We start from the raw sequence: 12,335 nt of genomic DNA, 5'->3' as shown, positions 1-12,335 counted from the left end.
TGTAAACTGGAAAATCCTCCAAGAAGCTGTTTTTGTCACTCAGCACTGTAATAGGAGTGCGGTTTCCTCCCAGAGAAAACCGTGGACTAGTGGAAACATCACTAATACACCCAATTGCCCAGAAATTTTCACCAGACGCAGTGAAATCATTTTTACCTCCTTTAATGGATCTTTGCTGATGTTTTGGTGCTATTACCATTATTTTTTAAAACAGAAAAACAGAACCATCAAAGAAAAAAGTGGCTTGTTTCAGATCCAGGAGAGACCAATGCTATGACATAATTAAAGTCTGCAACTCAGGATATCTGAACTGGAAAGAGAGGGAGAGAGAGAGAGAGGGAGAGAGAGAGAGAAGGAAGGAGGAGGAAAAACAAGAAACAAGGAGAAGAATGAAAGCAATAAAACTTTTTTTTTTGTCTCCAGGGTTGTTGCTGGGGCTTAGTGCCTGCACTACGAATCCACTGCTCCTGGAGGCTATTTTTCCCCATTTTGTTGCCCTTGTTGCACTTGTAGTTGTTATTATTGTCATAGCTGTTGTTGTTGCATAGGACAGAGAGAAATGGAGAGAGGAGGGGGAGACAGAGAGGAGAGAAAGACAGACACCTGCAGACCTGCTTCACCGCCTGTGAAGCGACTCCCCTGCAGGTGGGGAGCTGGGGGCTTGAACTGGGATCCTTACGCCGGTCCTTGTGCTTTGTGCCACGTGCACTTAACCCACTGCGCTACCTCTCAGCCCCTCCGAATTTTTTTTTTAACCAACTCTGGCTTAATCTGATAGCACTGGGGATTGAACCTGAGACCTTTGGTATCTTAAGCATGAAAACCTTTTCATATAACCCTCTAAAACAGATATCTTCACTTGTGACTTTCTCATCTTTCCCTCATTTTTCTTTTTCTTTTTTTTTTATTAATTTTTTTATTTTTGAGGGAGATGCAGAGAGAGACACACTCAGAGAAACACCAGAGCCCTGCTCAGCTCTGGCTTATGGTGGTGTGAGGGATTGAACCTGGGATTTAGGAGCCTCAGGCATGAGAGTCTGTTTGCATAACCATGATGCTGTCACCCCCACCCTCCCTCATTTTTCTTTCCCTTCCATTCTTCTCAGCGACTGAATGGTGGCTTATGAAGAGACTACAGTGGTGTAGTCCCACGACTCAAGTGCAGTGCTCCCGCCCTCCAGGAACAACCTGCTGGCCACCATGGTTTTTACAAGGCCTTAGAGACAGCTTGGCTCCTTACCTTTCATACAGAACAGGCCGATAGCTGAGCTAGCAGAGGCCTGCCGGATGGTGGGCAGGGTGTCACAGGAGTGAGGAGCCAGGAGACCCAGCAGGGCGCCGATCTTAAAGTTGTCTGGTGCCTGCAGAACACGGGGGCAGCTCGGTGGCATCTCAGGGTATTCCCGACACTGGGCGTTGAGCCTCCTGCTCTTGCCCTTACAGGAGGAACTCTGAACCCTGAGCTTCTCCTTTGAGGGGTAGTACGAAACGCAGACAGGTTTGCAAAGACAGCTGATCTGCTTACTTTTAGGGCACTGGCCCGCCCCATTCTGGAGTTAGGAGAGAGCCAACTCGCATGGGCCTCTGGGAAGTGCCCTGCATTGGGGTCATGCCACTGGAGTTTTGGATACTGTGGGACCTGGGTCTCTGCTGTCAGTCTGGCCTCTTCGCTCTAGGGTGCGACTTACCTCAATGTCACTTGTCAGCACTTTTGCGGTGATCTGGAAGGCTCTTTCTCTCTCCCACTCTTTTTGTGAAACAAGCCACATTCGCAGAAGCTATTGGTCAAAGAGCAAATATCCTTTCTTCAATGTTTTCTCATCCCTTCATTTCCTTATGAACAAGATGCTCACCTCCACCCGCCACCCCGTTCGGGTGGACTGACCTCTGTGGTGGAGGGGGTGGGTCAGGTGGGATGTCTCCCTGGGGAAGAGCTGGGATCGGGGATGGAGGGCTGCATTGAGCCGAGCCCTGCTTACGTTAAAGACCTCGTGACAGTCTTCTCCATCAGTGTTGTTCCACATCATGGTTCTCACGAGTTTTCCTAAGGCATCCATGGATCGTTCATAGAGAAACTGAAATCAGACATGAGTGGGGACCTCAGGCTGAGGGAGAGCGCGAAATAGCACTGCAGATCTTGATTATACTAAGGCCTCACCCCTGCATACATGGATGTGCTCTTTGTCCTGATCCGTCTGGCCGTCATCTTTCAGTTCTTCTAGAGGTGGAAGGGGCAGGAGCCTCCGAATATTCTCTTCAAGAATATTAAGATGGTCATTTAGAGAGAGCTGAGGATTCAGCTGGCTAAAACAGAGGACCACAGAGAGGACTGAATATTGTGTTGACAGACAAAGCATGGATCAGTAGAGATCCCAAGGACTGCTGATCACCTCTGAAAAGGTCACACACATTCTCTGGCATTTTGGGATGTTTAAGAAGGTGGTGACAGCAATGGGGAAAGACTGGGGACGTAGATTCAGACTTTATGGGTAAGCACAGCCAATGTGCCTCAGTTTTAATCCATCAGAGTGATCAAAACATCATCACTTGTTTTGCATTAACACTTGATGGTATGACCTATGATTACAGTCATCTGCATTTTCTCCAGCACACGTGTGTGGAGTGTTTGTGTTGTGTGTGTAAGAGAGATTGATTTTAAGTATGTGGAGAACTAAGTTTTTTTCCCCCAGTAATAGTGGAGTATTCTTTCTTCCTTTCTTCTCCTCTCCCATCTTCTCTACTTTTCTTCCTCCTCTTGCCTTTCCTTTCTACCTTCCATCTGATGTTCCTTTATCCCTCCTCTCCTTTCCCTTTTCCTTCCTTCCTTCCTTCCTTCCTTCCTTCCTTCCTTTCTTCCTTCCTTCCTTCCTTCCTTCCTTCTTTTCTGCCAGTGATTTATAAAAGACACCATCAGAATATGTACAAATCTTGACATCACTTGGGAAGTTACAATGTTCAATAACCATGAAGTGTCCTACTTAAGACTGAGTGTAAATTAGGTTAGTACAATAGCACTTGTCAAATGAGCAAAGATTAAAAATGACAACCCCGCCGGGGCAGGTTGAAACGGTCCCCTCACAGAGGATGCGGGACGTCTCTATTGAGAACGATAGATGTATCGCTATATTCTGAACAGTCTTCTCACCTTTATTGTCTGGATGACTTGAAGATAAACGTTTGAGTTACAGTTTATGTTCAACATGCAGCATCCAGTCACAGTGTGAAGGTAAGTGAACGTCAGATCTAGAGGGCTTTCATTATATCTGATATAAAGATTTCTATGCCTTGCAACAGTGTAGTTCCTCAAAAAATTAAAAACATTCCCAAAAGGATCAAGAGAAGTGTTTGGAAGGGATATCTGCGTATCCACATTTGTAGAAGCATTATTTGTAATAGTCAAAACATGAGAACAGGCCAAATGCCCATAGTGGATGGATGGATCACGAAACATAGTATATGCACAATATGGAATAGTTCTCGGAATTCAGAAGGATCAATGAAACATAGTATATGCACAATATGGAATAGTTCTCAAAATAAAGGATCAACGAAACATAGTATATGCACAATATGGAATAGTTCTCGGAATTCAGAAGGATCAATGAAACATAGTATATGCACAATATGGAATAGTTCTCGGAATAAAGGATCAACAAAACATAGTATATGCACAATATGGAATAGTTCTCGGAATTCAAAAGGAATGGACTTCCAGAGGAAGCACAGCTGCCACACATCACTCCCCAGAGTTAAAGCAACAACAACAACAACAAAATCACCTGAAGAACAACTCACTTAAATTGAGGAGGTGGGGAGTCGGGCAGTAGCGCAGCAGGTGGTTAAGCGCAGGTGGCACAAAGCACAAGGACTGGCGTAAGGATCTCGGCTCCAGCCCCCGGCTCCCCACCTGCAGGGGAGTCGACTCGCTTCACAGGTGGTGAAGCAGGTCTGCAGGTGTCTGTCTTTCTCTCCCCCCCTCTGTCTTCCTCTCCTCTCTCCATTTCTCTCTGTCCTATCTAACAATGATGACATCAATAACGACGACAATAATAACTACAACAACAATGAAAAACAAGGGCAACAAAAGGGAAAATAAATAAATTAATATTAAAAAGAGAAGCTAAAAAAAATTGAGGAGGGGGAATCACTCCCAGATAAGATACCCTATATGAGGCCAACATCACTCTGATCCTAGAAAAGGACTACCATAAAAGAAAACGCTAGACCTCTATTCCCCATAAAAATTGGTGCAAAGAACTGCAACAGAATCTTGGCAAATCAAATGCATGGCCATATCAAGAGGACAATAAGTAGGATTTGTCCCTGGGAAACAGGGCTAGTTCAACATCCACAAATCCATCAATGTAATCCACCATATCGACAAAAAGAAAGGTGAAAGTCACATGGTCATATAAATTGAAATGAATTTGACAAGATCCAACATCCATTTATGATAAAAATGCTTCAGAAATTGGGAATAGAAAGTTGATTCTTCAACACAGTCAAGGATATGACAAACGCACAACCAACATCACTTTCAATGGGGAAAAGCCAAAGCTTGCATCTTAAAATCGGGGACCAGACAAGGATGTCCACTGTCACTGTTACCACGCAGTATATTCCTTGAGGTCCTCATCACTGTAGTCAGGTATGAAAGAGATGTCAAAGGTATAAAAGTTGGAATGGAAGAAACCTCCCTGGACAGACAACCTCACCCATGTGTCCTAGGACCTCCCCTCCCCAGAGCCCTGCCCCACTGGGGACACATAGAACAGCCTGGAAGGATGGAGCCACCTGCCAACACCCAGGTCCAGCGGAGAAGCCATGATGGAAGCCAGACCTCCCACCTTCTGCTCCCCATAAAGAGTTTGGGTCCAGACTCCCAGAGGGATAAAGAATAAGGAAGCTGGGAGTCGGGCGATAGCGCAGCGGGTTAAGCGTACATGGCGCGAAGCGCAAGGACCGGCAAAAAGATCCTGGTTCGAGCCCCCAGCTCCCCACCTGCAGGGGAGTCGCTTCACAAGCGGTGAAGCAAGTCTGCAGGTGTCTCTCCCCTTCTCTGTCATCCCCTCCTCTCTCCATTTCTCTCTGTCCTATTCAACAATGATGACAACAACAACAATAATAATAACTACAACAATAAAAAACAACAAGGGCAACAAGGGCAACAAAAGGGAAAATAAATTAATATTAAAAAAAAAGAATAGGGAAGCTTCCAATGGAGGGGATGGGGTAGATCATTTCTCAAATGATGAAGCAGGTCAGCAGGTGTCTTTCTTTTTCTCTCCCTATCAACCCCTCCCCTCTCAATTTCTCTCTGTCTTATCCAATAAAATGGAAAAAAAAAAAAGGCCACAGGAGCAGTGGATTCGTAGTGCAGATACCGAGCCCCAGAGATAACCTTGCAGGTAAAAACAAACAACAAAACAAACAAACAAAACAAAAACAACAACACAAAAACACTTTAAATAAGCAGACCTTCATGAAGGACTGACAATAACATGGGGGTATGCAAGATGAAATGAAAAAAACTAGGATGAAGAAATCATCTTCAGAGTATAATCCCAACTCTACTCCAATAGCAGGATCAGAGATAAAGACTTGAAGGAGACAAACCAAAATGCAGAGCAAAGAAGGGCTGGGGGTGGTTTTTATTACTGAACATACTTTCTCACAGTCCCCAACTTTTAGCAGTGAGCTTTAATAACCTCAGGGAAGATATTATTTTAAAACGTGGCTTCAAATTGTTGTTTTTTCCCCTCAGGCCTACTGCTGCTGTTAAGTGGAATATTATTAGGGGTTTCATCTGTTTTTAATGGGAATATTATAATTTGCCAGCGGCGTAACATCTCGGAAGAAAAATTTCCATTTGCACAGAAGCCTCAGTTCTCTTCTCATATATCAATATATTGGATTTCTCTGAGTAGCTCTTTAGTCTTTGTCAGTCATTAAATGGTCACCCTCTTAGTCATTCCATAACTACAGAAAGAGGAATAAAAACCAAAAATCAAAAAAAATCTTTTTGAAAATAGAAGGATGAATATAGGATGATCCCACTCATAGAAGTTGAGGAATAAGAACAGAAGGGGGAACACTAAGCAGAACCTGGACTGGAGTTGGTGTGTTGCACCAGTGTCCAAGACTCTGGGTGGGTGGGTGTTTGGAGAGTCAAGGTCCTGGAGAAAGATGACAGAGGACCTAGTGGGGGTTGTATTGTCATGTGGAGAACTGAGAAATGTTATGCGTGTACAAACTATTGTACTTACTGTTGAATGTAAACCATTAATTCCCCCAGTAATGAATAAACAAAACAATACAAAACAAACAAAAAACAACCGTTCTAATTGTCTACTCTGGTGACTCAGCTGAGTGGCAGGAGCACACAGATAAGGAAATATATATTTTTTCCATTTGAGAATGACGAGATTTTTTTTTTTTCTACCTGAGGTATCTGATGGCGACTGAGGCTTTCCACCGGATGGGGCTAGCTAAGGAGTCCAGAGGCTCATCCCTGATGAAATTCTGCAAAGGCAAATGGAAGGGAAATAATCCAGGAAGTGTGTGTGTGTGTGTGTGTGTGTGTGTGTGTGTGTGTGTTATGTAGAGTCGTAACTTCAACAAGCTGTTGGGTGCCCCTGTTCAGATATACGTCAGAGAGCGTGACTTGGTGCAGGTGAGTTCTGCTCTTTTTCTAAAAAGTCTTTTCATTATCTTTTATTTATTTATTTGAGACAGCCAGAAATTGAGAGGAAGGGGGAGGTAGAGTGGGAGAGAGACAGAGAGACACCAGCAGCCCTGCTTCACCACTTGCAAAGCTTTCACACCCCCCCCCCCCCATAGATGGGGACCAGGGACTTGAACCTGGGTCCTTGTGCACTTAACCAGGTGCGCCACCACCCAGCCCCTCTTTTTTTGTTTGCTGACAGACAAGCATACCCCTGTAGTACTGCAATGTTTAGACCTGTGTCCATTTCCTCTGCGCACGCTCACCAGCATATAACCGACCAGCTCCTCCTTGTAGGAAAACTTGAATTGGGGGTCCCCAACATCTTTGATCGCAATGCAGATTTCAGTGATGCTTCTGGTGAAACTCATTTGCAGGTCCATGTCCTAAGGGAAACACAATTCCCAGTGCGAGGCAAGGCCTTGGGCGCCACCCCGGGCTCTGCAAACACTTGGTAAGTATTTGAAGGATGTGCTGAGGCAGGAAAGACTCCTGTCTTCTTTGGCCCTTCCTCTCATTTTAAAATGCTCACAGCGGGGAGCTGAGAATCAAAGGTCAGTCACTCCCCAGCCCCCCATCCCACGGTGCGGCGTTCTGACTTTTTATTTATTTTTGGACCATAAACCGTAGTAGGAAACAACGAACAAAGTACTCAAATACCTGATATACCTGCCTCTGCCTCTATCTATCTGTCCGTCTATCTATCTATCTATCTATCTGTCAGTCTGTCTGTCTGTCTGTCTATCTATCTATCTATCTATCCATTCATCCGCTTCTGAAATAAGAGTTTAACATTACATATTGCCACATATGGCGCATTTTTCATTTCTCTTTTGTTTAATTCCATTCCAATGATTTTGCTAATTAAAAAAGATAACACTGGGACCAGGTGGTGGCGCACCTGGTTGAGCACACATGTTACAATGCTCCAAGGACCCAGGTTCGAGCCTTCAGTCCCCACCTGCAGGGAGGAAAGGTTTGCAAGTGGTGAAGCAGGGCTGCAGGTGTCTCTCTCTCTCTCTCTTTTCTCTCCCTATCATCCCCCTTCCCTCTTGATTTCTGGCTGTCTCTATCAAATAAATAAATAAATAAATAAATAAATACAATAAAAAAGATAACTGCATTGCTTATGACAAAATGGGATTGAAGATTCCTTATTTCAGATTGGATTAATGTGTTACATGTTGGGGTCCTTTCCTCTGGAATCAAGCCAAGTCAGGATGTCTGTGCTTAGACTTACTCAGCTGTGTATCTGTCTCTTACCTTGTTCACCACCGCCATGCCCAGGACCTAAAAAACCAAAAGCAAATACAGAGGTGAAACCAGCAGTTAGTGACTCCCCTCACCCCAGCAAGAAGGTCCATCAAGCGGACGTGCACCCGTGAGGCAAGGCCTTCATTCTTGCCTGGGAAGAGGGACTAAACTTCTTCCTCATTTTATTTTCAAATTTTTTTTTAGTAGTAGTCCTTTTATTTATTTATTTATTAATATTGTTTAATATTTATTTATTCCCTTTTGTTGCCCTTGTTGTTTTATTGTTGTAGTTCTTGTTGTTGTTACTGATGTCGTTGTTGGATAGAACAGAGAGAAATGGAGAGAGGAGGGGAAGACAGAGAGGGGGAGAGAAAGACAGACACCTGTAGACCTGCTTCACCGCCTGTGAAGTGACTCCCCTGCAGGTGGGGAGCCGGGGGCTTGAACCGGGATCCTTCCGCTGGTCCTTGTGCTTCGTGCCACATGCGCTTAACCCGCTGCACTACCGCCCGACTCCCTTAGTTTCAAATTTTTAAGTTTATTTATTTTCCCTTTTGTTGCCCTTGCTGTCTTTTGTTGTTGTTGTATTTATTGTTGTTGTCGTTGTTGGATAGGACAGAGAGAAATGGAGAGAGGAGGGGAAGACAGAGAGGGGGAGAGAAAGATAGACACCTGCAGACCTGCTTCACCGCCTGTGAAGCGACTCCCCTGCAGGTGGGGAGCCGGGGGCTCGAACCAGGATCCTTACACTGGTGGTTGCGCTTCACGCCACGTGCGCTTAACCTGCTGTGCTACCTCCCGACTCCCTCTTCCTCATTTTTATAGCGAGACATTGCATTTTGACAGAGGAGTTATGTCGGAGAAGTAAGGAACAACTTGGGGAGCCTGAGTGGCTGGGATGAGTGTGAGAAGTAGTGCAAGGTGGTGTGGCCTAGGCCTGCTCAGGAGTGCTGAGCATTTGGAGGGAGTCCTGTGTGTGAGCCTCACTACCTGTGAGTCTCTCTTTTAAGTGTTTACCACTATCAGCGCAGTTTGAACAACCACCGGCAGCAACATTCCAGAGACTATTGCAAGGAAGGAAGAAGCAACCTTGCCTACAGTAGCAGAGAATGGGCTATTTAAATTCCACGAGGTCACGGAGAGTTCAGCAGATAAAGAAGGCTGTGGGGGATTGGGAGAAGGTGGATTTCAAGAAAGAAACAATCTGATTTTATTTCTTTTATTTTTTTTTAAAATTTATTTTATTTATTTATTTATTTATTCCCTTTTGTTGCCCTTGTTGTTTTATTGTTGTAGTTATTATTGATGTCGTTGTTGTTGGATAGGACAGAGAGAAATGGAGAGAGGAGGGGAAGACAGAGAGGGGGAGAGAAAGACAGGCACCTGCAGACCTGCTTCACCGCCTGTGAAGGGACCTGCTTGCAGGTGGGGAGCCGGGGGCTCGAACTGGGATCCTGACGCCGGTCCTTGAGCTTAGCGTCACCTGCGCTTAACCCGCCGCACTACCGCCCGATTCCCCTGATTTTATTTCTTAATCACGTTTTCTGCTCCTACGCTTTTATCTTTTGAGTGCCTCAGCTCCTACCTTTCCTCTGGCCAGAGTCCTGTGAGCATGGATTCCTAATGTTTGGACATCACAGACTGGAAACCAAGGCAGCCCTGTGTGGGCCGTTACCTGAGAACACTGGGTATAAAATGACAGGACTTGGGCGACAATGTCCTGTTCCAGTCTGGGGAGGAGCTGATTCCTGGGAGCGTGAATGGCCACAGACCCGTAGATCACCATGACGTCGGTCTTGCTCAAGTGCTTTTTCCCAGAAAAAATGCCCTGAAGAGGAGGAAAGATAAGAATACAGCTGAAGAAGATGTGTTTTACTTGGTGTGTTTTTTCTCAGCCATATAGTAGTTTAAGAAATGGGACTGGGGTGGTTAAAACCGTCTCTCTTGCTTGTCAGAATGCCAACACCTGGGATTATGTTCTGAAGCCACCAGACTTTAACAGAGGTGATGGTGAGGAGGTCGATGTTGATTTCCACTTACTAAATCCCTTTCCCCTGGGGAGGGGGAACATTGCCCATGATATTTTTCTATTCTTTTTTCCTTTTTTTAAATTGTACTTTAAAATTTTTTTATCTTTATTTATTTATTGAATAGAGACAACCAGAAACTGAGACATCATGGGGAGATAGAAAGGAAGAGAGAGAGAGAGACACCATCAGCCCTGATCCGCCACTCGTGAAGTTTTCCCCCTGCAGGTGGGGACCAGGGACTCGAACCCAGGTCCTTGTGCACTGCAATGTGTGCGCTCAACCAGGTGCGCCACTGCCTGGTCCCACATGACATTTTCTAATGACGAACAGTGCTAAGAGCTTCAACGTCTTAGTTATTGCTTTCATGACAGTGGTTCTCAAAGCATGTACCAGACAGGACTTGAAGTAGGAATATGGAGCCTCTGAGGCCCTGAGCAACTAGACAAACATAGATGCATATGGGGTCCCTGCTGTCTTCTCAGAGGCAGAAGAAAACGGAGATTTGTGACGCGGCCGGCCATTCTGACAGGGACTGGGCTTGGACTTAGAGACAGCTTGGAGACAGCTTGCCCTGAAGTGAATTCCTGATTTTCCAAGAATGAAGAGAATAAAGAAGAAAACATAAATGGATATAGAGAGCTGTGGAGAGAGAGAGAGAGAGAGAGAGAGAGAGAGAGAGAGAAAGAGGGTAACAGAATTGAGGGAATCAGAGTTTTTAATGACAACTCCTGGAGGAAGAGATTATTACTATTTTTAATCATCTTGCTTTTTTTCACATAGTCTTATAAAACTATTTATATGTATTGCATGCTAGTATAAGTAATAGATTTGGAACGTGACATATAGTCTGGATATCATTATTGCTTTTCACTTTTGAAAGGAAGTGTCATTAACAAAAAGGGAAAGATTTTAGGATAATTATGAAAGCAGTTTCGACCTTGCGGATCTTTTGAGAGGGTCTTGCTCTGCCTCTTCAAGGACTCTCTGCAATGTGCTTGGAGAACCACCATCATTATGGGAATGGCCACGACTCTGGGGCTCTCAGCACTTGTCACCGTGAAGTACAAGCCTACATCAGTGACAGGGGCGCACACAGGCACACCCTGCCAGGAGAGGCCAACAGTCTATTCACTTTGGTTAAGATCACTCTGAAGTAGCAGGGAGCTTCAGTCTCCAAATCCAAGTTCTTGGCCTCTCAGACTCTTCAAAACCAATTTTTAATCACTTAAGATCTTGGGAATGTAGTTACAGACAATCTTCTCATGTCTCTGATTTCATGACAAAGATAAACAGGTTGCTGGAACCTAACCAGTGCTCCACACCAGAGTGTGGGGGGCTGATTGTTGCAGTCTGATGGCTGTCTCAGCATGGCTGTCCGTCTCTCAGGACGGGTCTCCTGAGCCCAAACTTGCCAGGTGGGTCAGGAGCCAGACCATAGTGCCTTTGGTCATGTTCACTTTCTGTGCAATAAATGCCAATCAGTTCTATTAAAAGCGAACTCGAATGGTATTTGACTGCCTTTAGCACTTCTGAATTATAATATGATTCTTTTGTTCATTTATTATTATTAATTATTTTTACCTTGCAGCGATTCATGAAAAAGTTTTCCTGATCTTGGAATGTTTTAAGGGCTTTTAAAACAGTGTCCAAATGGTTCTCGGCACAGTATCCCATAATAGATGCTATTCCCTGAAATCAGAAAAGGTGTAAGATCTTGGGTTTCACCACTGACTCATTTAACACATGTTTATTGAGCATCTATTATGTACCAGGCTTTCTTCTAGACGCTGAAAGGAACAGACCAAGCTCCTTGTCCTGGTGGAATGTATTGTCAGGAGGAATATCAGGGAAGTGGCATTAAACATACACACTCACACACACACACATACATACTCACATACACACACACACACATACTCACATACACACTCAAACAGACTCTCTCAAACACACATACTCACATACACACACACACACTCACACACACTACACACACTATACACACTGACACACACACTCTCACACATACACTCACACACATTCACACATTCTCACACACACACACTCACACACACTCACACACACACTCCCCCCCACTCACACACTCACACACACACTCTCACATATACACACACACTCACACTCTCTCACACACACTCTCACACACACTCACACACACACACTCACACACACACACTCACACACACACTCTCACACATACACACACTCACACACACACTCACACACACACTCTCACACATATACACACACACACACTCACACACACACTCTCACACATACACACACTCACACACACACTCACACAC

At 44.7% G+C, this 12,335-nt stretch overlaps 1 protein-coding gene across 1 annotated transcript in view; it reads right to left on the bottom strand.

Annotated features, from left to right (window-relative positions):
• The window catches only part of MROH2B (maestro heat like repeat family member 2B), a 79,928-nt gene that overhangs the window by 25,700 nt on the left and 41,893 nt on the right, over positions 1–12,335 (bottom strand). Inside the window, exons 20-28 of the mRNA XM_060183867.1 lie at positions 11,590–11,697; positions 9,654–9,806; positions 7,988–8,014; positions 6,991–7,110; positions 6,443–6,522; positions 2,169–2,304; positions 1,980–2,075; positions 1,689–1,778; positions 1,241–1,361 (exon numbers count right to left, since the gene is read on the bottom strand). Coding sequence (XP_060039850.1) covers positions 1,241–1,361; positions 1,689–1,778; positions 1,980–2,075; positions 2,169–2,304; positions 6,443–6,522; positions 6,991–7,110; positions 7,988–8,014; positions 9,654–9,806; positions 11,590–11,697 — 931 coding nt within the window. The remainder of the gene's footprint in view (positions 1–1,240; positions 1,362–1,688; positions 1,779–1,979; positions 2,076–2,168; positions 2,305–6,442; positions 6,523–6,990; positions 7,111–7,987; positions 8,015–9,653; positions 9,807–11,589; positions 11,698–12,335) is intronic.

Source organism: Erinaceus europaeus, unplaced genomic scaffold, assembly GCF_950295315.1.
Source record: "Erinaceus europaeus unplaced genomic scaffold, mEriEur2.1 scaffold_273, whole genome shotgun sequence".
In the NCBI taxonomy this organism is placed as follows: Eukaryota; Metazoa; Chordata; class Mammalia; order Eulipotyphla; family Erinaceidae; genus Erinaceus; species Erinaceus europaeus.
This window is presented reverse-complemented; position numbering and strand designations above follow the sequence as displayed.